The sequence below is a fragment of the Geospiza fortis genome, unplaced genomic scaffold, assembly GCF_000277835.1.
Source record: "Geospiza fortis unplaced genomic scaffold, GeoFor_1.0 scaffold45, whole genome shotgun sequence".
Taxonomy (NCBI): domain Eukaryota; kingdom Metazoa; phylum Chordata; class Aves; order Passeriformes; family Thraupidae; genus Geospiza; species Geospiza fortis.
This window is the reverse complement of record NW_005054327.1, coordinates 5,125,589-5,150,927: the sequence shown is the minus strand read 5'-3', so window position 1 is coordinate 5,150,927 and position 25,339 is coordinate 5,125,589. Positions and strand designations below refer to the sequence as shown.

The 25,339-nt window shown below is 36.5% G+C and overlaps 1 protein-coding gene across 1 annotated transcript in view; it reads left to right on the top strand.

The window, feature by feature from the left end:
- The window catches only part of PIBF1 (progesterone immunomodulatory binding factor 1), a 106,737-nt gene continuing 81,398 nt past the window's right edge, over window positions 1–25,339 (top strand). The window contains exons 1-9 of the mRNA XM_005421140.2: window positions 1–91; window positions 908–1,223; window positions 2,034–2,134; window positions 3,965–4,163; window positions 9,124–9,243; window positions 17,268–17,401; window positions 19,388–19,496; window positions 22,743–22,924; window positions 24,698–24,823. Of these exons, the coding sequence (XP_005421197.1) occupies window positions 972–1,223; window positions 2,034–2,134; window positions 3,965–4,163; window positions 9,124–9,243; window positions 17,268–17,401; window positions 19,388–19,496; window positions 22,743–22,924; window positions 24,698–24,823 (1,223 nt within the window). The 5' untranslated portion in view covers window positions 1–91; window positions 908–971. The remainder of the gene's footprint in view (window positions 92–907; window positions 1,224–2,033; window positions 2,135–3,964; window positions 4,164–9,123; window positions 9,244–17,267; window positions 17,402–19,387; window positions 19,497–22,742; window positions 22,925–24,697; window positions 24,824–25,339) is intronic.

Genomic DNA, 25,339 nt, shown 5'->3' with positions numbered 1-25,339 from the left:
TGGCGGCCCTGGGAGGGCAGCCCGGCTGTCGCTGGCCCGGGCTCCGAGCGCGGCGTCTCCTCTCCCTGCTGGGCTCTGGGCACCGCCGTCTGTAAGTAGCGCCGTGGTCTGTGCCAGGTGGTTGTAAAAGCCCGGGTGGCTGCTGGGTCAAGCAGCCTGGCAAGGATGCTGCTGCTGCTCCTGAGAAGGCAAAGGCCAGCGAGGTTTGGAAGGAGCTCGTAGCTAGGTCGGGCCCGAGCTCTCCTCCCTGGCACCCAGCCGTAGGATAAGAGGACACAGCCTCAGGCTGCACATGGGGAGTGTAAGGTTGGACATCAGGTGGATTTTCTAAACAGGGTGATTAGGCGTTGGAATGCGCTGCCAAGGGAGGTGGTGGAGTCACCATCGCTGGAAATGCTTAAGGAAAGACTGAACATGGCACTGAGTACCGTGGTGGAGTTGATAAGGGGATATTCAGTGGTAGTTTGGACAGAATGATCTCCGAGGTCTTTTCCAATCTGTGTCATTTTGTGATCAAGGTATTCCTTTATCGTTTTCTCCAGTAAGTTGTTATGCCTCTTATGGGGTGCCGTATATGCCTCGTGGGCCTCAGGAATTTTCAGTGCATGTGGTTTTGACAACGTGCATATCTTTATTTAACTATAGCAACATACTAGTAAACTAGATTCTCGCTGGTATTTACACTGGTATTTAGGTTATTGCAGTCAAAACACTTGATAATGATTGTTCATGAAGAGGGTCCTCAGGCAGCAGCCCTCCAGACCTTCTCAAAGTCTTTTTCTTTGGTGAAAAAAAAAAATCATATGATACTGAGAAGCATCGCTTGCTTAGTGGTCTAATGTGGTGGTCTAATGTGGTGGTTAATTTTTCATAATGACACTTCATTTAATTGTTTTGTTTCCTGCAGTTGATTCTTCAGGAGGCTCATCTCAAAGTATAGCTTAAAAAAGCTTTATAAATAGTGGGAGAGAATGTCACATAAAAGCTCTAAAGTAACCAAGAAAGTAAACGTTTCTAGCTCCTTGGAATCTGAGGATATCAGCTTGGAAACCACAGTACCAACCGATGATGTTTCTTCCTCTGAAGAGAGAGAAGGTACTGTAAAAATCACTAAGCAGCTGATTGAACGGAAGGAACTGCTCCATAATCTTCAGCTGCTTAAAATAGAATTATCGCAAAAAAACTTGATGATTGACAACTTGAAAGTTGAATATTTGACCAAGGTAAGTAGTCTTTCTCCTTTTGTTGTATACTCTTTTTTTTATTTTGGTGCTTTTAGAGTATGATAGAAACTTCTGTTCTGAAAAGAATTTATTTGAATGAAATGATGGGGATCTACTTAGTTGGTGTGTTTTGTGTTCTTTCATGAGAAGAAGGGGAAGCAAAGATATAGAAAGCTTTACTGACTTCAAGTTGTTTTACGTCTTTATAAGTAAGGGAGGATCTAATTAGTTTTACCTTTCCTAAACACAAAGGAAAAACGCCTGTTTTCTTTCAGAAACGATGAATTTTGTCACTCATGTTAGTAGCATAACAGGGCTTTGAACCTGAACTTGTGGAGTACTAGAAAAGGTGATCTGAATACTCTTCAGTGCTTTGTTAATGAAGATAAGGATAGAGTATGCCAACATGCTAACAGTAGATTTTGTTGTGTACAGCTTGCATGAAGATGCATGAAATTAAGACAGATGTAAAAACATCGCCACATTTGTGTGCAGTTCATTTTTATATCATACTATATGCTAACTGGTTTTTATTGGCTTTATGCTCTGAGTTGAAGCCTAACTTGAAATTAGTTGAACAGATAGCCATTTAAGAACTAAGCCTTTTTTTAATTTTAGCTCAGTGGGACAAAGTCCGTATCAAATTCTGAAGCCCTAGTGTATTTAGAGGTCTTGTTAGACAGCCATTATTGTGCTGCCCACAGCATTGGGATCTTCATATTTTTGTTTCAACTTGTTCTTTTTGTAAAGTATTTTTAAAAAATTAATATGGTAACTTATTTGTTTTATACTCACATTCTTTTTATTTAGATTGAGGAGCTAGAAGAGAAACTTAATGATGCAATCCATCAAAAGCAGCTGTTGTCTTTACGACTGGATAGTCAGGTGGCATTACAGCAAGAAGATGCCAGGTATGGTGGAAGTAAAATTAAGAACTTCATCTTTCACAAATTTGTGCATTAATTTGAGTTTGTGTAAATAAGTTAGATAATTATTAGTTGCAGGAATAGGATTTCTTTTGCAGATTATATTAGTGTTTTAATTCTAAAAATTGAACTTACGTATTTAATTTGCATATAAGTAAATTAGAATTCAATTCTCATTAGCTGAAGTTTATGGGCTTGGTTTTATGTTACCTAAATTCAAAATTTAGTAGGAAGAGGTAGTAAAAGTGTTCTTAAAACCAATAAAGAGCAAAAGGACTAGGCAGAGGTGACAGACTTTCCATCAGTTTAAACAGAATTTTTAATAAATGCAGCATAGAAGACTTGGGAAAGGTAAGTACCTAATGTTTAGCTTTTCCCATTAGTACTTCGTATTTGCCAGAAATGCTTTCGGCTGATGATGTAGAAACTCACTTTCCATGTTGTTTTTCTGAAATATTTGGAGTTAACCTGAAAAATATACTGACTAGCAGGCTTCTCCAAACCACTTTGTCAGTTAAGTGTGAAATGTGAGTTTCCACACCTGTGAAGGAAGAGCATTGCTTACATAGTCTCATGTTAAAGCAGAGCTTACAGGATGTGACTAATTCCAAGTCCTGTTCTGTAGTGAGGCTAGAACAGATTTAGGGATGTGGAGCCAGACCTGAGATTAGTTCCAGCAAAGTCTTTCAGTTGAGAGCAGCTTATGGTCAGAAAAATGTTTGTCATTCTGTATGCTTAGATGCACCAGAGTGGAATATTTTTATGCTGGCCATACTTGAGTTATCTAAGGAGTGCTCAGTAAAAAGGTACTGATGTGCAAACTGTTATTAATAGGCATAAAAAAGTTAAACTACTTTTTCCAATCTTTTCATTAGTTTTCTTGTTGGTCTTTCACTTAATTTTCATCCTCACTTAATAGAATTGTACACACCATGGAGTGTGTCCTTGTGTGATTGCTTTGACCTTAATGATCAGGTAACAGTTACCTGTACCCTGCCAGTGGGGTAGATGTTGTCTTGTAGTACTAGTTAGTATTTTTTTATTCCTTTTTAAGTAATACAGAACTGACTATGTTTTAAAGAGTGATTTGTATATGTTTTCAAGGGTTGCAGCTAAAAATAAAAAAAGTAGGTTAGATGTCTTTGATTTAAAGAAAATAAACACTTGTAAATGTCATGAACTGATGTGCAGTTTCTCAATCTTATCACTGATGATAATTGTTGTATGGTATTTTAAGGCTGGAAGTAAGGCTGCTTGTTCTATTGTAGTAGGGGTTGGTTTGTTGCTGTTTGGGTTTCTTTAATAAAGGACTCCAACTTTGTATATTACAGTGGTTAGAAAATTAAGGGTTGGTATCACTGTGCCTGTGCTAAAACTTGGTAAGACCCAAGTTCAAGTGATTTACCAACTCCTTGGGGTTTGTGTGGAAATAGATTCTGCTTTTTCATGTTTTTAACCTTTTAATTGGTAAATTAAGTTTAGTTTGTAAATTCAATTCAGCATATGTGGAGATTGTCTATCCTCAGATTCAGGTTGCAGATTGCACTTGCAAATATCCCTTGCTTTTCTCTTATGCTTTCCATATATCCATTTTGTATTGTCAATGACTATAAAGTTCCTGGCTTTTTCTATATACTGTATCTGGTATGAGTGTTTAATCATGGTGGTATACATTCTGGCACTAATTACCTAATATTTGTAAATTTTTCCCTCTACAAAATGAGCAGAACTCCCTTCTTTGCCAGGGTATTGTGAAGCTTTGTCACTTGCGTTACTCATTACCTGCTACCTTCTGTTTTCAAATCCACCTTGAAGGAAACATCAGGCTCTAATGAAGCAAGAAATGGAAACTATTTTATTGAGACAGAAGCAACTGGAGGAAACAAATTATCAGTTGAGAGAGAGGGCTGGAGATATCCGTCGTAGCTTGCGAGACTTGGAATTAACAGATGAATGCTATGAGAAGCTAAAGTCTCTTCCTGAAGATCAGCTTTCTATCCCTGAATATGTTTCAGTAAGTGTTGAGTTTTGTACTGCTTTAAAGTATAACCTGTATCTTGGATCTGGCTGGGACAGAGTTGACTTTCTTCTTAGCAGTCTGAATCTTGCTGTGCTTCGCACTGGGGGCTGAAACAGTGTTTTGGCTATTGCTGGACAGTGCTTGCACAGCATCAAGGCTTTCCTTTCTCCTCATTCTGCCTCCCCCTGCCCCAGCAAGCGATGAATGGTCATGAGACTGATAGGGGACACAGCTGGACAGCTGACCCAAATTGGCCAAGGTGATATTCCATACCATAAAATGTCATACTCAGCGCCATAAATAGGAGATATAGGAACAAAGAGAGGATGGGGGGGTGATGGGGTGGTTATTACTCAGGGACTGGCTGGGTATCAGTTTTGATCAATTTCCCCAGTTTCTGGGAGGTGATGGGTTCCTTTCTTTTTTCCTTCTTTTTTACTTTTTAAGCTCATGTCTCTTTCCTTCAGTAACTGTTTAGAAAACTTGACACCTGAGTTTTCTTGCTTTTGTTTTGTTCTTCTCACTTTCTCCTCTCTCGTGCTCCCAGGGGAGGCAGCAAGTGAGTGAGCAGCCACACAGGCTGCTGGGCAGGCTCAACCTATCCCAAGCTGTAAATTATGGTGGGTTGTAGTTTTTTTAATCTCCAACTAGAAATAAAGGACCTTCAGCGGGAGATGTGTTTCTGGATCAGTCTGTTATGACTGGGTTCCAGTGAGGAGAGGAACTTCTTAATCCCTAATTCTGATGTGTTGAATGAGAGTAGAACTGCTGACGTATTTTAAGGAGGTTAAGCAGAAGGGATGTTACAGTTAAAATGTGAGCACACATTAAGGATATGAAATACAGCAGGCTGAAAAAAGAAATTTGAAACTTGGTTTGCCAGAACCACAAGCTGGGATTGCACTTGCAAATATCCCTTACTTTTCTCTTACGCTTTCCATATGTCTGTTTCCTGTTTGACTAAATGCAGGAGACAAAGTGTACCTTAAAGTATACTTTAAGATTTCATTTTTTTGATTTAAGATGTTTGTTAATTATGGTTTGTGGGTATGTGGAGAGGCCACAGTGTACTCCTGTTTGCAGTAAAAAGCCTGTGGGATGTGTCCAGAGCATCCCAGCTGACTTATGAGAATGAAGAAAATTTAGACATATAAACTTTAATTCATCAAAATATTAGCATTGTATTTATCTATAGAGCTTGTTATTAAGGAAGCTGTAAATAATACCATGTTAAAAACCTTAGTACATTTGTTGAAGTATAAATGCTACATGAATGAATTCTCCAGATCAAAGTCATGCTTTGCTGCGCTCTAGATATGTACAGAGAAGTAAAAATTTTCACCCTTATCTAAAGGATGTTCTTGTGAACATCTTTTAAAAAGCTGGGCTTTTGAAAGTGCTAGGAAAATCATAAGGCTCTGTGGGATAAGAAAGAACACATAGCTTGGGTACTGTTAGATTATCAGCACCTAGCTGTCTGCTGTACCCACTGCCCTCTGCAAAAGTATTTGACAGGGTGTTGCTGATTCCTGTATCACCATGGTTGAATAAACCAAACTTTTAACAGAAACTGAAATCCATGTCAGTGGGTCTATTGAAATTGGTGCACAGGAAGTTCAGGACTTCAGGAATTGATTGACAGTCAGTACAAAAGACTCTGTAGCCAGGCAGGATAGATACCAGGAGTTAGTAACCTTGTCAACTGCTTTAAGTGAAGCTGTCACAGCGCAATTTAGATTTAATCTGTGAGTAGAAAATAGCTGTCAAAAAGATGTGAAGTAAAAGAGATGAATAGCGGCCACCTTCTACCTTTAACCTTCTGTTCTTTAACTCTTGTGTTCAGCTAGTTAATGTTATTTTTATCTGTGACAAAAAACTCCTCTACTAAATGCTAGGTGAAGCTCCTCTCTTCTTAACACATTACTTTTTCTTTTGAAGAAGTCATTTTTAAACCTTTTCTTTTTCTGGATGAGGCATTCTAAAGATGTATTGTAGTAAAGTGCTATTTTCTGCTTATTTCAACTTCTTTTAGCAGAGGATTAGTGTGAACCTGAAAGTATCAGTTAAGCTTGGTGCTTGTTTATCTTTACTTCAAGTTAGGCAGATGCTGGGAGGCTACAGAACTGTTTTGCACATCCTCTCTGTGCATCCATTTGGCTCCCAAGGGCTGGGGAAAGGAGTTGGAAGGGAATGCTGTTCCCTGCTTTGCTTGCCTAAGGAGAAGTTGGGCATTTCTAGGCAGTTAAAATTTCTGACTCCTGATCTGTGTGCGGGCTAATAATATAGCCCAGTGATATTAGGGTAAAATTTTCCTTGTTGAGAAAGGGTCCTGCTTAGACAACTTGAGCAGGAAATTTTCGGACTTTTTTTCTATGTATTGGTTCTAAAATATTGCCTTGCAATTCTCCAGAATGGAAGTAAACATGTATATAATGCTTAGACTTTATTTGACACCGGGTCTACTGGACAAACAGCAGGAAGAACTTAAATGCAGATTTTGTATATAGAGATACTGTAAATTTGAAACACTGGAATTAAAGCAAATGTGAGATGTTTTTCACTGTTCTTCCACAAAGGGGTGCAATAGTGACATGTTAGAACAAAACCTAAGTAATGTTTAATGCTAATGATGACAACTGAAAAACTGTATTTTGCACATCTTTCTCTTAAAATCATAGTTTTTTGTTTTGAACTTAGTGTAAAAATTCAGATTTTTGTTTTTTCATTCCTGGGATGTTTTTAGAAATGGTATATGAGAAATTTGAAAGTACTTCAGGCTGTTAAATAGTTCAGCTGCCAAGCACCAGTTCAGTTTGTTCGGTAAAGTGAACCTCTTGTGTACTCCCCTGTAAAAAATTTTCAGCAAATTTTTAAAAAAAGGTTTCTGCAAGTTCTGTTTAACTGATTTTAATTGCCATGTCTTTCAGGTATATCATTTTGCTAACTGCAGCTCAGTTGCTGTTTGTTTAAGAAGGCAGTTAACTGATGCAACTGTTTTCACAGAACTTCAATTAACAGGAGCCAACTTTTTCAACCTCTGTACCCACCCATTTTTACTTTATTCTAGTTGTCCATAAAAAGTGGTGGGCACAGGCTAAGAGTTTTTTAAAAATTGCCTAGAAAGTGGTAACTGTTTACAGCACACCAATATAAATTTCTGATTTTTAAGATACACAGTCGTTTCTAAAATCCTTTTTAGAGTAAGTTTAGTTTCTGCTGTATTGAATTGGCGAGAGGCGGTGTGTGCTTTGACTGCTGGGTTACATGAATGTTTATTGTCTATCAAACCAGCTAAATAGCAACAACAGTTGAACTGCTATAACCTCAGCCTCATCTGCTGCATTCATTTTCACTTTCTTATTACCATGCAATGATCTTTTCTTGGGAAGGCTGTGTAAATACATTTATCCTTGATATCTGTATCCCATGTAATCTTGGTTTCTACTGAGAAATTTGGTTTAAGGTTGTTTTATTTTGGGAAATAGTTCTGGTGTGATAGCACAAGTTTCCTAGGTTTCCTAGGGATATCACAGTAAAAATAGAAGAGCTTACTGGAAAAGCAGGTATGGTTTAAAGAAAAACCACAATGCTTTAAATGGTTATCAATTAGTGATAATCAAGGTTACTTTTTTCTTAAGAAATGACCAATTGAATCATCAGATGTTACAGTTAAAAATGCTAATCTTTCAGTCATGTTGCACCCTTGCCTTATTGTATAAAGCATACTACACCTGTGTTTACATTGCAAATTTCTATGGCTTCTGTGTTTTTAGAATTGTATGCTGCCAATTATATAAAATATACCTGGAACTTTTCTTTGTCTTCTGCTGTTTACAGGTAGCAAAACAGAGATCTGTCTTCCTTCTGCATGGAAGTGCAGTACAGCTTACTCTTGAATGCTTACTTAATCTGTTTTCTTGTCTGTATTTCTTCTTTAATCATATATCAAAGCAAGCATTTGGGATGGAGGGCATGCAATAGCTTTTGCATGAAAACGGTGCCTACTTTTTAATTCTTTTCACACACACCCCCAAATACAATATTTTAAGGTATCAAGTTAATCTGGGAATAATAACCTCTGTGTACGTGTGTGTGGGTGTATATCAAAAAAACTCTTTCTTCTTTGTTTTGTCTCTTTTTGTTTTTTAATACTGGCTTTGTGGTTTTACTACTGTATTTTCTAGTCTTTTTTCTTGATCAGAAGAGAAGTTCTGAAAAAGTTTTATGGATGTGAGACTTACTTGCCTGAGACAATGCCTATGACTAGCGTGGGGGAAGAGAGAGGAGTATGCATTACTGACTTTAAAATTTTTTTAATCCTGTTAGAAGGTTGGATTTTTTTGGTGTTAATTTAGCAGAGTCAAGTCTTTCAGAGCCTTAGTTTCCTGATGCAGTTGAATCCCTATACCAGCCTGTTACTGCTGGAGGTTTGTGTGGAGGGGGTGTCATGGTTCCTCCTGGTTATGTGCTGTTCCTGCTCCATGTGCTTGCTCTTGCATTTTTCTTGGTACAAACTCTGCGCACTGGGCTGGCAGAAAACAAAACAAACCAAATCTCTCAATTTCTACACACCCATAAAAAATTATACTGTCTTGGGGGAAATTAGCAAGTTAAGTTGATTACTACTGAATAGGTTTTGGGTTTGTTTGGAGTTTTGGTTGGTTTTGTGGTTTTTGGGGGGTTTTTTTGGACTGTTAATCAAATAGGCTCTAGGTTTGGCACAAGGAGGTGCATGAGGCCATGTGTCCATTAGCAACTGTATTTTTTTGATTGATCTGCCTGAGTGTAAGCTGCCTTAGTTGTACAGCAATATAATCTTTACTTTATGGCATGCCCTAGAAATATTATTTAGTCATTATTGTCATAAGATGTTGAGCTGATGTGTTTTTAGGTTTGTAGTTTTGCAGTTGCAATTTGCTAGTTTCAACTTTGAATATCTGTCTTGTTCTTCTAGGTCCGGTTCTATGAAGTAGTCCATTCCTTAAGAAGAGAGCTAAGTGATCTACAGATGAAAAAGGAGAGTCTGACAGAAGAACTAAGTGGGTACAGATCCCAACTGAAGTGTCTGACAGAGGTCTGTGGTCCTTAGTTATGTTATCTCAGTTCAGAAACTGTGAACACATACATTGTGAAAATCTCATTCTCCAAATCATTATTTTTGTATAAGATAGAAAAGCTTTTATGCTGTATAAAAATTACTGCAAGGGAAAAAGGAAGGAACCTATATGCATCCTTGTATAACAGCTAACCTGATGCTGTGGCTACCCTGAAAGATTTGCTCATGAGACTGTTCAGGGTAGTCTCTTACCAGCTGTGTTGTGCTTTCTGAGGGCAAAATTTCAGGGTGGGGGTGCTGGACAGGGGATCTGCCCAGCAGCATCTGAAGGCACTGTGGTGGTTCAGTGTATGGTCTTTGAGATGGGGATGTCTTAGTAATAGTTTGTATTTTTTAAAGTTCTTTGGAGTTGCATCTTCTCTGTTATGCTTTTCAATTCTTTGTATTTTAATTTTTGTATTTGTTTCTATATGAAAGAAAAAGAAAATTCGATTTCCTGTAAGATATAAACACCAGAAGTAGAGAAATAAATTGTATAAATATTTTAAATTTTTATTTTTAAAGAGCTAAGGGATTGAAATAGTATAAGAAGTGTGGTTTTTCTAATGTATTTATCAATATTTATTTTATTCTTGGTATGTATATAGCTAGGGTGATTTGTATTTTAAATTAGTTCTGCATGAGTCTAGAGTTGAGACAAGTTTCAGGTACTCAAAGTATATTTATCCAGGTCATGGCTAGCAGAGACTTAAATGACACTGTCATTTTACTACTTCTCAGAATATGTTTTAGTTACTGCTTTTTTTTCCCTGTGAAATTTGCTTATGGAATAATCAGGTGTAAGGGGAAATTCTTTATGTAAGTTTATCTTGTGAAATTCATGTACTTTCATTTCTCATTCTGATTGAATTAGAGAAAGTAGTCAATAAAATTTATGCATTTATGTGCTTCAGCATTATTCTGTGTCACCATCTCTGGTCATAATTGAGATTAAACTAATCCTGTTAATTTTTGTCTTGCATAAGCATTTTCCTTCACTGTACATTTAATGTGCTTTGATTTAATAAAATTGTACAGGAGGATTGCAGCCTTTGAGATTTGACTGACATCTATTACTTCTGCTGAAGCAAATGAACAAGATAGTCGATAACAATAATTAAAGTTGTGCTAGAAACAATTTTCTTGGGACATTGATCTTTCTTTGATATAGCCTTGTAATTTTGCTCTTTTTGCACCACATGGTGGCACTATCCACCTTTCCCACTGATGCATTTCTCAAAGTTCGAAGTGCGCTGTGCTTTTCTTTTGTGGAGAGGCTTGAGAGTCTCTTCTGATTCTAGCAGGTTCGAGTTTTACCTTGTGACTTGCTGAGTGTCACTGCAACAAGGTACCTCAGAATATAAGGTAAGCAGAGCATCATCGGGATGTAAGAGTACTTTAGAATCTCTAATGTGCTTGCTGCACAGGAGCTGACATACCTATACATCTCTTGCAGTTTATGAAAAAGTGCTTTCAAGGTGTACTGCTGGAGTAACTTTTTTGAGGTCTTCACTAAGGTCAAGCTTTTTTGCAAGGAATTTTATCACTAGGAAATAAAGTTTTGTTCAGAGCCTTCCCTAAGCTCTTACACTCTTACTGGTATTTTTTTTTTTTTTGTATTTCAGTAGTTCTTGTTTTCCCAGGTACATGAAATATAGTTGCTGAAGTTTCTTGCTTTTTATTTAATAATTTATACTGTGCAAATCCTTCTTCTGCATTTCCATACAGTATTCTGTAAATTTTAAATTTTCTCTAATCATTATAATATTTCTATTCTTTGTGTAATTTATCAACAAAGTCTGTTCTGAGTTTAAAACTTCTTTGGGAAACTAGTAGTACAGAAGTTTGAAATACAGTCATCACTGAAGAAAAGACAATTGTTTTTTGGGTTTTTTCTTTAGTGAGAATAACCTACTTCCTACAGTAAGAATTCCTTCTTTTTTCTACTCTTTCAAGATAAATTAAGACTCTTCTTCATGAGTTTCAACACAGGTTTCCTCCTTCTTTTTGGGACATAGAAAGGCACAAAAAAATATGATTAGGCCAAAACTTGGAGGAGGATGATTATGTTGGCTTTTTTGGTTGTTTGTGGCTGACAGACTAGGTTAGAGCAGGTTTTATACATTCACCCCAAAAGAAAGTAATAAGAAATATGAGGTAGTTTGTTCTAGACTCATAGGAAAGATTATCTCGCCAACCAAGAATTGAATAAGTTTTAAGGAAAATTTGAACTTAATAGGTTAAGTCAACTTTAGGAAAATTTAAGTGTGAAATGAATTCATCATATAAGACAACTATGCTGACTCTATAACTTTGTCAGCTTTGCTTGGTGTGCTGCTGCTCTTAGCTCTTAAAGGCTGCTGAATCTGTAACACAGACCCAGTAGGGTAGGGAGCTGTTTCTGACAACTGGTAGCAGAAAATGGCCTGTGAAGACTGATTCCTAGCACTGGAACGTGGTGTGATAAAGGATATTTGTTATTCTGCTTTCTGTTTGTAAAGTGATCAGTGTAAGTGGTTGTGCTGTACAGCTGAATTAGTGGCTCTCTGCACACATTTGGGGCATCTGTGATTTAGATCGGTGCAGCTCCCCTGGTTCCAGGTACAGCAGCCACAGCCCGGGGGGCGGCAGTGGAACTGGTGAAAGCCATGTTATTGGCTGCTGACTTGTTACTAAATGTAGGGTACAGGCTTGTTTTAGTCCTCCTTTCACAGTCCTGCTCAGTACTTCAAGTATAAATAATGTTGGCACCACCAGCTTTGGAGGTAAAGATAGAGGAGGAAGTCCAACTATAGTGGTGTATTAGAGGGAGCTTCGCAGAAATAAAACCAGCTTCTGATGTGTGCATTCCCATGCTGAACATCAGTTTACTATTTTCAGAGCTGTTTGTTTCCAAAGTGGTTAGAACCTTCCCTCAAACAGATGTAATTTACTACTAGTGGGTTTCTCTCAAGGCTGGGAGAGTGTCTGGGAAGGAAATCTCGCTTTCCTTTGTACCTCCAGAAGATTAAGTATTGCTTTCTTCTTCTGGCTGGGAGTTTCTTGGCAATGTTTTCCTGGAATTTGGTATTGATACAGTTTTATCAGGGCTCCCTTTTCTCCAGTTATTTTTTATATAAAGTTGCCTTCAAGATTTGCAATAAAATTTATAGCATGAGAGTATCTGAAAGATGTGGTTATCCTAAAGACAAAGCTGGTTATGTGTAGGACAAAGATCTTTTCTAAGACTTCATTTCTGAATCAGGATTAGTAGCTGTCAGATTTTGCTAGACATAACTAACAGTTTTCTCTGTGATAATGTTTTCCAGCTGGAGGGAAAACATATCTATAGTCTTCAAAGATTAAACTAAGCTTTTGTACTCAAAGGATCTCTTGGCACTAGATGTGTCTGAATATTAGAAAACTGAGGGCTGTTGTTGCTACTCCAGAAGGACTGGGATCCCTAAGGTTTCTCCTAAGGTTTGCATATCTGTAAAGACTGCACTCTAGAATTCTTTCCCAGCCCCCTGACACCACCTCTTTCAAGCAGTGCCTTGATCATTTGGTCTTCACAACTCTCTTGAGACAGATGAGGTCTTGGTCTTAGGTGAAATGTGTGCCTATTTTACTTGTTTTTTGCTATTGTTAATATTGTTCAGGAGAACAGCTGCCAAGACAATACTGTACCAGTAACTGTGAGCTTGAGGCAGCAGTTTAATATTTCCAAGACTTAAGGAAATTTCATATCTGTGAAAGTTTCCTTTTCTACCCGGTACCTTTCTACTCTTTCTATACATAGCTATGGCTCACATTGACTGCTAGCTGTGGCTCAGAAGTATGAGATGGTTTAATTATACTGCTCTGTAATGATCTCAAGGATCCTTTTCACCTGAGAATATTTCACTGAAAATTCTAGTAAGCTCAGATCCAGAGAAATAAACTTTATATTCCTCCACTTTCTTTTGCTATAGAAGAACTTATGGCAAAGCTATTCTTTTCATATGCTCCTTGCAGAGTATCTCTACTTTAGAGTAGCTCAACATTTTTGTTTATAATTTTTAGTGGTAAATAGTGACCTGTCTACAATCAGATTACCAATTTCCTATCTACAAGCAGAGTACCAATTTCATAGCAAGTTACTGAAGAGATGTCTTATTTAATTATGTATGGCTTCTTCATGACATTTGGGCAGTTGCATTCCAATAAATAATGTATTGACCAGTAATTTTTGAATGCAGAGCATGTAAACAATTGAAGCAAAATGTCATCTTCACAAAGAAGCAGCACCTCATCCAAATAACTGGAGGGAATTGTTTTCACATCACAATAGTAGAGTGGCTTTACATTTGTCTAGGGCCTTTAGGATATGAACAAAGTGCTTTTTAAAGTGGTTCTTCAAAGATGCAGATGTTTGAAAAAGAAGCTTTTTAAAAGCAGGATCACTTTCTTTTACAGGCTTATCTGTAGATGGTGTAAGGAAGTCTGTGCTGCTTCTGTTTGATTGGCTGATTATTTTATTCCCTGCATTTCTATTTATCTTCTTATCTCCAAAGGCTTTTTGAGACACCAGTTAATCCCTATCATGTATTATGTGTCACTAACTTAGTTCAAAAAGTATGTCACCTGGATTTTGCACTCAAAATTCAGATAGGTGTTTATTTCAGTGACTGCTGTAAACTGCTGCTCATTGCAGACTGAAGATAGCAGTGAAGATTAATATCATTAAACTGAGGTTTGCCATTAGATCTTTAGTTTCTTTATCAGTTTGGAGTTTTAAGTGGTGCAGATCAGGCAAGCTGAGAATCTTCTTGCTTGAAGCATCATCTGTGGACGGTGTTTGTAAACCAAACGAAAGCACTTTTTAGCTGATGTATGCTCTGTAGAAACCACCACCACTAGGTTTCTTAGGCAGCTCTGTCAGGAATTTCTTTAGGCAGTGGTTGCCTATTTGTCTCACACAGGACAAGTTTGATTTTTCATTTGTTTTAACCATCTCATTGGTCTGAGTTTCTGCTCTCTGCAGAAGCAAAAATTAAGAGGCTGAAGAAAAGCCATGAGGTCTTTGGAGTATTATGGCCATCACTTTCAGTGTAAGGAAGTTCTGCTTGTGCTTTAATTATTTTAAGGTTTGTGGACTTACTTAGGTTAATATTATTTATTGGTATTCTTTTCAGTACCTCCTTTCTGTCCTTGAAAGAGCTCTGTGTCTTGATTTTTCTAAAAGCCTCTTTTTTGCTGCAGCAGGACAAAGCTGTTCATCAAGATGTTCCAGCTATTTTTTGAAGATAAATGGAAAGATAAAGCTGTTCCATTGCAGAGATCTTAAAATCAGTGTATATGGACAGTGTTAGAAACTAAATTAATTTCATCACATGCGAAGCAAGGCTTCTTCTGCCTAAGCACAGGCAGCTTGGTTGTATGTCTTTAAGATGTATTGCTGTGGAAGTGCAGAAGCTTGGGTATGTGCTACCTGGAGGTGTGCATACCACATAGGGGGGTTTGTATATTAGCTTATTTACAGCCTAGACTGGGTATCAACTTGCTTTGTCATGTTTCTTCATGTGTTTGAAATATTACTTTGACACCTTAAGATTAGGTAGATGAAAAGCAGTGTCCTGTACAGTATAATTATTGTTTCTTCAGGAATTATATTAAATCTTAAAAAAAACCAAACGTGACAAACTCCTCTAATTAAGGTAGGTCTTAGTATCACTTTTGCAAAGCAGAATTTAGCTCTCCTTCTGTGGAATTACCATGCTGTTACATGACATTTACATGATAACTGTTACATGACATTAATAACTGATTTATTAAATACAATTCAAAAGTAAATTTAGGTCTCAAGTATTAGAAGGAGCTGTTTTTGCAGATATTTAGATATTCTGTTAATTGTTGCTTTGAAGCTATCTATGACAACTTTTTCCAGAGGGTAACCAATTTAATTTTATACTTTTGGTAGTTGTCTTCTAGCTCTCAGCTAGATAATACTGTAGGAACTTCAGTAGCCCACTCAGTGAAGGGTGTGTGAATTGCAGCATGGCAGAATGGCATGGAATATTCACAGAAGAATTGTGTTCTAAACTTAATCTTTCAATTTGCACTTAAAAGTTAAGTGCCCTTACCAACATTTCCTGTTGCAAGATGAATTATGTTTGCACTGGATAACAGGGTACTTGCACCATTATGGTACATATTTGAAACTTTAGCTAGCTTGTGCCCCCCTTTTAAAAATATCTGACAGAGACTACCATTATAATAATGTCATCTTTATAAATGTAAACTGATTAAAGAAGAGAGTTTTTCATAGTGTTAGTTTGCTTAATGTATATTCATTAATTAGGGTAAACATAAACCATATATACCAGTATGTGTTAGCATGAATAACAATCACGTCTTTACATGATGTATTTTTAATGGTAGACCACACAGAATCCTCATAAGAACTTTCTGGATGTTGTGATTTTTGTGATTTGTGACATGAAGTGATTTTAGTAATAGTGAAGATAAGTAGGTATGTGAAATATAAAACAAAATACTCTTTTTTATCAACAGAATGGGTAAAATATAGCTAGTAGATTAGGGAGCTTTTCTGTAGTGTCTTACAAATATTTGGGTGTGTTTTTTTCAAGAAGGCATTCTGTCAGTGTTTCAGCTGATGATGTCTGTGAAGTTTATCAGTGTCCTTCTGTCATAATCCTTATATGCTGTTGCCCTAAACTTCCCTTGTCTATTGAAAACTAGCTATACAGTTATCCTCCTATAACTGTATAAAGCATAGCTTTCAGCAATATTGAAAAATTATGTACTCATACAGTGTCTTTTACTGCAAAATAAATGTCATTTGCAGCTGTTAAATGTTTGGTTTAGTAATGACATCTTAAGGGTGTGCTCACCTTCAGTTAATAATATTGTGATATCCATTCATAATAACCAGATAGCAAGATTGTTAATCAAGCATCCATTATTGACCTTGTTATCAATCACAGTAGTAAAAAACTGAACTCAGCAGTATTCTGGAAAGTAGGATATGGAAAAAAAATCTAAATGCCCAGGAGTATTCTCAAATTTTTAACAGGCATCTCTTTTGTAGTCTATCAGCTTTACCTTGTATAAGTGAATGAGCATTACTATTTTGTTTGTTCTTGTGAATATATTGCTAAGTAGTACAGTATTTAGGACAAGTAAGTAAGATAAGTTTGTGAAAAAAGTACTTATGTAGTAGGAAACCGAAAAATGGAATCTAGATTGGGGATTAAGGTATAAAATTCCTGTGGAGAGTTGGAGGGAATGAATGTGATTAGGAAATCTGTTGATCTTCCAAAGAAATACCTAGTATTTTAACAGATGAATACTCTCTGTGTGTTCTCTTGCTTTGCTTTTGTTGTTTTGGTTTTCAGAATAATCCATAAAAGTATGTAAGGACGAAAAAGAAGCGAAAATGGAAATTAATGCTGATGGACCATTACATAAACTATTTTATTTTATTTTTTTTTCCCACCAAAGCTTTCCATGATATTCTTCAGCAAACATTGGTTACCAGATACAATAGCTACAATTTGGGAGTAACTGGCTGAAATCTTTCAGATAATAAAATGAGAGATGTTGCTAAACTTGCTGAACTAACCATCCTCTTTTTTTTTTTTTCAAATTAACTAGCAAGTATCTTCACAAGTCTCTTGACTTGTTTGAAACTGTTGTTAAGGTGGTGTGACTTTGGTGCTCCTAGTATAGGTTTGCAGATCACCAGCTGTTTATATGATGGTTTCTGGTCTTGGAAATTGTGCTAATGGACAAATGCATTAGGAAAAACAGGTGCATTTAATCAAGTATTTGTAATAAGATAAAAACAAGTTGGGTATTGATATAGCTGGTTACTTTGTGATGTGCTAAATTTCCAAATACTGAAACAAATGAAAGCATTGCCACCTAAATATTCATAAGAGGTTTTCATGAAATTTAGTTGGTGATTACTTCAAGTAAATATCAGTGCATTTGTGATCATTTCAAAATGTCTCACTTCCTAGAACTATGAAGACGAGAGGAGGAGTCGCTCAGAGCTTGAGGTCAGATGCCAGCGTTTAACACTGGAACTGGCTGATACCAAGCAGTTGATTCAGCAAGGTGATTACAGACAACAGAACTATGATAAAGTAAAATGGTAAGTATCTCTATAATTCAAGTGTTTAACTAACATACAAATGTTAATAAAGATCAGCCTTGATTTCCCAGACTTCTTAGTTTTGTTTTTGAATTACACACACATATTTTTTCTTACCTCATACACCAATGGTTCAATTACCTCATTTAGTATATTGCAGACCTAAAATGAACAACTTTCTGAAAACCAATGCATCAAATTATCTTCCTAACAGTTTATATTTTCAGATTTACTGTGTTTTCATGAGAGCCTAGCAGTCTCATTGCAGCTAAGGAAGTGGGAGCTGTTGATAGCAAGCATCTTGGAACAAGTACTCTTTTTTTATTCGTAGTTTAAAAGCAATGATCTAACAAAAGGCCCTGTGCTCTACTCTGCGCTGCTTACTGAGTGATTTAGAAGGGCAGGACCTTGGGAATTAATATTTACAACTTAAGATATCTTTGAACCATAAATTTGAAAAGGCTGTTTTGAGAACTCTGGCAGATAATCTTAGGATTACCTTAGTGAATTTGTTTAACTGCAGGAAGTTCCAGTGTCTAGCTTTTTTAAAATACAGATTGTACTGTTATAGCCAATGTTTTGAATATCCATCTTGCAAAAAAGCAATTGCAAAATAGTGAAAATAGACTTCTTGTAAATATACTCATAGATGTATACCTCACAGACCAGCTTCCAGATAGCTTTTTCAGTGTGCTTGCAACTACAAGAAATCTGGTCTTTGGCACATTTGTGGAGAAATGTATTCAAAAACTGGGATTATGAATAGAAAGGACCATGTCAGTTCCTTAGCTGTTCATATAGAATGAACTCGGGCATAGTTACAGACTCAAATGACTTTGCCCACTAAGTAATTTGAAGGGAAATCTGTCTTCTGGATTCACAGCATTTTTGGTTCACAGCAATATATACAAAAACAACCCTGGAATCTTTCTGGCATCTTGTTGCAAATAGGATGGATTGGTGCTATGATTTGCTTCCTATATGCAACTGCATCTTAATAAGTGGATTGTAATAACTTTCATGTGAATAGCCCCAGTGTTTAACAGTGTGCATTTAAAATAGCCTTGAGTTGAGAAAAGCATGAATGAACGTGCCAAAACTGTATTTGAGAGAGTCAGTTGTATTCAGCTGGGTAGGCACACATGAAGAGGAGGGGAGAGCTCTCTTGGCATAACTGCACAAGGATATTTGTGAGCACTGCAGGAGTAAATCACTTCCAGACTTGTTTCTGCCTTTAAAAAACACTATGTCAAATCTAGTTCTGCTGTATTACAAGTTATCTCAGTTTTAAAGCAATGCTATGCTTAATAATATTGGTTAGCTTTTTTCTAAACTGCAAGGTCATACTGGCTCATTCATTTCGCTGTTCTGACAGGGTGAGGGTGGAGACATAGTGATGCTTCTTTGTGCATGGAGAAAGCACATTTGCTCAGGGCACCAGCACAGTATTTGCAGCTGTGTCAGGTATATTTTAAACACGACAACCCACTCTGGTATCAAGGCTGTTTGCAGGGGAGAGTACCTACTGAGAACAAGTATACATTGCTTTCTGCTCTGTTAAGATGGTAATGAAGTTGTTTCACTTTTTCATTGGACTTCCATGTCTGCAAAAGATTGAAGGGAATGTCATGGGAAATAGCATCAGAAGCTTGATAAAGCTAAAACAATGGGTACTTACAGATCATTGATAAGAGAAGAAATGTATAGACCAAAGTTACACTAAAGAAGAATAATCAGAGGAGAATGAGTCCTGTAGAATTTTCTTCGTTTCTTAGTATTTAAATAATCCTCAGTTGTTTCATGTAAAATGATACTGCTCCAGGTGTTAGTAACTATAAAAGGTTAAGATTATCACCAGTTGTTCTGTGGGTGACTGATTGGAAGAAATCAGCGTCGTGAACTGGAAGAAGGCTGAGAAATTAAAAAGGCACAGGAATTTTGTTCATTACACTTTATGCATCTAATAGTTTAACTTTGCCTTCACAGTGAACGTGATGTATTTGAGCATGAGCTGTCAGAACTCAGAAGAAACTATGAAATACTGGAGGCATCATACAAAACACAAACTAAAGAAAGAAATGACTTAGCAAAAGAGGTAAATATAAATTTCTTACCTTAGTAATTGTGTATTTCTTCATCTCAGGGATTTGATTCTTTGTCTAATCAAGTTTGTCAGGATCATGGAATAATTTAATTCTGATGGTCTCAAGAGACTATCTGCTCCAACCCGCCCATGCAGTAAAGAGCAAGATTAGGTCAAGTTGCTTAGGGCTTTGTCGAGTTTTTAATGTCTTCAGCGATGGAGATTCCACAGCCTTTTGGACAATCTGTTCCAGTGTTTGTCTGCTCTCTTGTGAAAATGCATTTGTAAAAACTAATCAGTTGGTACAGCTTTTTTTCTGTTGCATCTTGTACTGTAACTATGTACGGCCAAGACTGGCTATTTTTATGTGTTCCGCTTGGATAGCTGAAATTAACAATAATATTTTCCCCAACCAGATTTCTCTCCTGAAGGCTGAAAAAAGTTCCAAGTATTTCTCTTAACCCCTTGTACATCATATGCTGTAGTTCATGACCATCCTGGTAGAGCTCTTCTGGTCCTGTTTCAGTATGTTAATGCATGTCTTTAGGACATGCATGTCATGGGATATAGCACTCCAGATATAGTCTCACAGGTGTGGAACACCAGATAATAATTTTCTTTAACCCAGTGTCTGCATTGTTGCTAATATAGCCTTGTAGCCACTTGGTCTTCTTTGCTGTCGGGGCACATTTCTGTCTCATGTGCAGTTAGTTCAACAGATGTTTGCCTATCCAATCCGTATTTTGCCAGATTTTCCATAGAGCTGTTACAAGAGGTGGCTGAAAGCCATGCAAAAGTAAATGACATGGGCAGTGATCCCCCCCATTCACAGAGCTAACATTTTTGTCAGGTTTGATAGGTTTGGCCTTGGTAAATTCCTGCTAGTTTTTCTGTCACCTTCTCATTCATATTCATGAATATAGCTTCCAGGGGAATTTACTTCATAATCCTTGCAGGGACTGAGATTACATTTACCAGCCCAACTGAGTGCTCCTACTTGAAGGAAGATTGTGGTAATCAGAAGCCTTGATTACTTGCTATGATCCTTCAAATGGCTGGTCAGCCTCGCAGCAACATAGGCTATCTCCCTCAACACTGGTCAAGTGCTTCCCATTTTTTCCTAGGCATTATATGCATGCCATTTTCCTAGGTATGTGACTTAGAAGGCTGAAGCAAAGACAGACTGAACTCTGCCAATAAGCTCAGGAGCCTGGGAGGCCCCAGGGGAAAATTTACCAGTGGAAGATGAATGCTGTGAGTATGCTTGATATGGTTTAACTCCAGCTGGCAACTAAGCCCCACACAGCTGTTTGCCCATCCCAGTGGGATAGGGGAGAGAATCAGAAGAGTAAAAGTCAATAAAACTCATGGGTTGAGATAAAGACCATTTAATAGGCAAAGCAAAAGCTACGCACACAAGCAAAGCAAGTCAAGGAATTCATTCCCCACTTCCAGTGGGGAGGCAAGGGTTCAGCCAGGGAAGCAGAGCCCTGCAAGAATAATGTGGAAGATCTTTGTGTGTTAACACTTTAGCAGCTAAATAAATGAGACAGACTACTCCTGAAAGTATTTGGGGGAGATGTGTTCCTTGTGTCTCTGTGTAAATAACCATGTTACAAATAAAATAGTGGCTATAACTGCCACTTAAAAAATAGCATTACTCTGCCTAATTTTACAGGTAGCTGTAGAGATTGTCAGAAATATTAGGGAAAAAATTGAGTTTCTATTGGAAAAGTACCCCTTTGGTGTCAGTCTGAAGGCTTTGTTAGTCTATTTATTCCTCAGTCTAGCATTGTAAGAGGACACCAAAAGTCAGGTTTGTTCTCAGCATACAACAATGGCCAAAAAGGTACTGTCCTGTACATCAAGTTTGTACAGGACAAACGTACATATGAAGTACTGCCGAATAGCAGCAGCAATGGCTTTTTTCATTAACTTTATACTAAATTAATCAGAGTGAATAAAAGTAGCGCTACTTTAAACTAAAATACCACTTCAAACTGTGTATTACGTAAATCTACAGGAAGCTTTCTGCTGATTTTTGTGTGTACTGATACAGTATCAAGTCCTGGATTGGAAGAACATCGAATTGGAAGTTTTTACACAGTACTTGTTCCAGAGGAGGAGTAACTGCTTGCTTTTCTTTGTGTAGTAGTCAATGATGTCTGTTCCGTATGGATATACAGATAACATGTTACTTGGAGAGAGACCATGTTTACCTTTTTTACTTATATAAGAAAAGTTATATTTTTACCTCACCCTGAGTGTGGTGTTCGGAAAGTGGGGTGATGGAGAGAAGCATGCCTCTAAGAGCACTGTTTGTATATAAATTGTCATCTATTTAACTTCTTGCTCCATATCTTTGTGTCCAATATCTTCCCTAAGTAACTTTTAGTCCTTCTAAATTGTGAATTCTGTCTAAACCATGTACATGATGTCTTTATAGCTATAGGAGACATATTTCTGATAAGTTACTAATTTATCATTCTTTGAACTTGGTATGTGAAATCATCAGGAGCTTAAATGGCAAAATTCATTAAGGGCACAAAGCTGTTTTGTTATCATGATTATTGGGCCACCTTGCAACAGTGTCCTTCATGCTCATTGCTTGTTCTCTAACTGTGTTCACCTTGAATGGATGGAGACTGCTCTCCCTCCCACTACTTCTTGGTGTAGGAAACATGGTTGATCTGATGACAAAGGTGGCTGTTCTCAACATATTCTTGTTTCTACTTTGGCATCAGTTCAGCCTTCTAAAGAGCAACACCAGCTCTTTGCCCTTGTCCACAACAGTTGTGCCTTACATCAGCCCCAGAACCATCAGTTTTACCATTTCTTTATGGAACAGTAATCACCCTGGTATCCTTAAACATTTCCCTCCTGTTCCTGAGAATGTCATAGTCAGCATGACAGGTTGGCAACAAGATTCTCCATCAGTGTTTCTGGCACAGCACTATGTAGTACTGCTGCTATTCAGTACTTCAGCACTGTTTAGATACTGATGTAGATGAAAGGACCTCTTTTTTCAGGTGCTAACTACTGGAAATAAATAATGTAAACTCATAAAACTATATTGTTATTAAAGTCTTTTTTTCAGCTTAAAGCTTCATCAACTTGTTAAAATAAAGTGTAAATAGAGTCTTTTGGTTCAGATGATTTCACAGAAGAGAGTTAAAATTAACTTGCAAATATGTGTACATAGGTTAAATACTCATCTTGAAATTTGCATTAAAGTGTTCTTTTTAATACCTTTTATAGCTGGCAACCATACAACAATCCCTCAACTTGTTGCAAAAAGATAAAGATTATCTGAATCGCCAGAACATGGAGCTTAGTGTTCGCTGTGCACACGAAGAAGATCGTCTTGAAAGACTACAGATTCAGCTAGAGGATGCCAAAAAAGCTAGGGAAGAAATGTATGAAAAATATGTTGCATCCAGGCAAGTTATTGTCTGTTCACTTCTATCAGTAGGCACATTCTTTACCTGTTTTGCCTTGTTTCTTGCACAAATCCCATTTAATTAATTATATTTTTCAGAAAGCTAACCCATATTTTTTTAACTAGAAGCAGAACACTTTTCTTGGGTCAAAGTATGTATGACAAACATTTTTTTAAACCTTTATAAGACCATAGCAGTGGAAGTAAACTTTCAGCATAAACTTGGGCGTTTATGGCAATTATTCTTGTAGGTTTGCTCAGTTAATTATAAAACAAACTTCTTGTTTTCAATGTATATCCATAAATCTTGTGTCCTGTATAACTAAGAGGAAGTGTGCTAATATGATTCTCCTGATAGACAACTAAAACAAAAATTGTTACCTAAATGAAAATAGAAGGGCGTTCTTGAAATGATGAGTTATGGAGCTACAGCCCATATCAGAAGAATTTTAAGTATTATTTTTCCTTTCAGTGCAGTCACTCAAATTTTTTTAAATTTGTTTTGCATGTTAATATCTCAGAACTATGTATTTCATTTATATTCACCTAGAACTTCTGTATTTTAAATAAAAAATTGTCTTACTTTTGAAAATTTAAGAAATCATTCTTTTTAGTTTTTTTTATTATAAACCTCTTTATTGTGTAAAAGGTCTTCATAGATTATTTGCTATGTGGCACAGTTGAAGAAGGAGAAGAAATAAGTTTACTTTTATCTTGAAGGGTCAACTGAAATACAATGTCTCAATAAAAAGAAAACCTGGAAAGTTTTCTTTTACAAAAGAAAAAGGAAATAAAATAAAAGGAAAAACTGACAGTAAGCATTCTCCATTTTAATATTTTGGGGCTTGTAGTTAATGTGAGGGAGTGTTTGACCAGCTCAAGTACTCATTTCTAAGAATTATGGGCTGTCAGATGATTGGAAATCAAATTAAATCTAAAACCTTTTACAGTTGTAAATGCATATATCTTCATAATATGCTTTTGTTTCCAAACCTGTGATTTTTACCAGTTGCTTAATTGTTAATTAATTATTCTTGAACATTAACTAGATGCTATAAAATTTTGACATTCCTTAACTCTTAAGCGCTTACAACATAACCCTATTTTTGTAGGAGAGATTCTTTATGAGATTCCTTACAATCTGTTATGAGCTTCCAAAGTTACAAAAAAAGTAAATGTTTCTCTGAAATGAAATTCTTTTATCCTGATATCTTCTGATGCCTGTTGCTTAATAACTTTGTGTTTTAAATAATTCATATGTTACATTGACAGGATAAATTCCCAGATTTTGGGGGCTTTTGACTTCACAATTGAACTTGTGATGTTTTTTTCCCCTCATATGAGGTGCAGATAATACACAAAGAAGTCTTGTAGTGGCATGGCAGCATTGCAAGTCAATAAGTTAATCAGTCCTTACCCAGTAATGAAGAAGAAAGTGAGGAGTTAAATGGTTACTTAATATAAGCACTTGTGTAGAGGCTGACAAAGAAGTTCTGGAAGAATGTTAATGTTATGTGATTAATCAATATTAAATAACTTTAACAATTTAAATCTGTGTGCAAAAGACTTCTGTTTATTCACAGTTAAATATTATTTATTCCTGGTTGATTTTCATTTAATTTATATGGCATAGGCTAATAAGTATTTTAAGTCATTGAGAGGTAAATGAATAAAGATTGAAATAAAATGTAAAATCAAGAAGAACTCTGCTCTTGTAAAGCTGTACCTCAAGTTTTGATATTTTGACTAGTGCAGTATGTTTGTTTATTTACAGAGACCACTATAAAGCAGAATATGAAAAGAGACTGCATGAAGAGTTGGAACAAATAAGGTTGAAAACAAATCAAGAAATTGAGCAACTAAGAAGCACCTCAAAAGAGATGTATGAACGTGAAAATAGGTAGGTAAGGTGTAGACAATAACCTAATTGAGGAAGAAATGACCAAGCACTGTTTTGTGCTTAGGTATAGTCCTAGCTGACTAACTCTTTGAGAGGTGCTCAAAATGTAACAATTTAACTCAGCTGTAAAAACTGACGGGACTCTTGTAAAAACTAAAATGAAATTATACTTGTACGGTAAGTTTATGTTGTTACATTTATTATTGAATGATGGACAGCCAACATTATCACTTGAAAAGGAATATTAAAATTCATGTTCTACATAATATCTGGTGGTTTGAAGTTTGTTCAGAGTATGGTATTAGTTAATTGACATGGGATGACAGTTTACATGTCATGCTCTAGGGGCTATCTTGAAACTCTGCTGGGAATCCAGAAGAGGAAGTGTTGATGCTGAAGATAAGGCAGGAAAAACCAAAAAGAGATAAGACTTAGGCCTATATGAAGTAAATCTAATTGAGTTTGTTAAGAGCATCATGATTCAAAAAAAACATTGATTTCCTGTAAATTATTGTA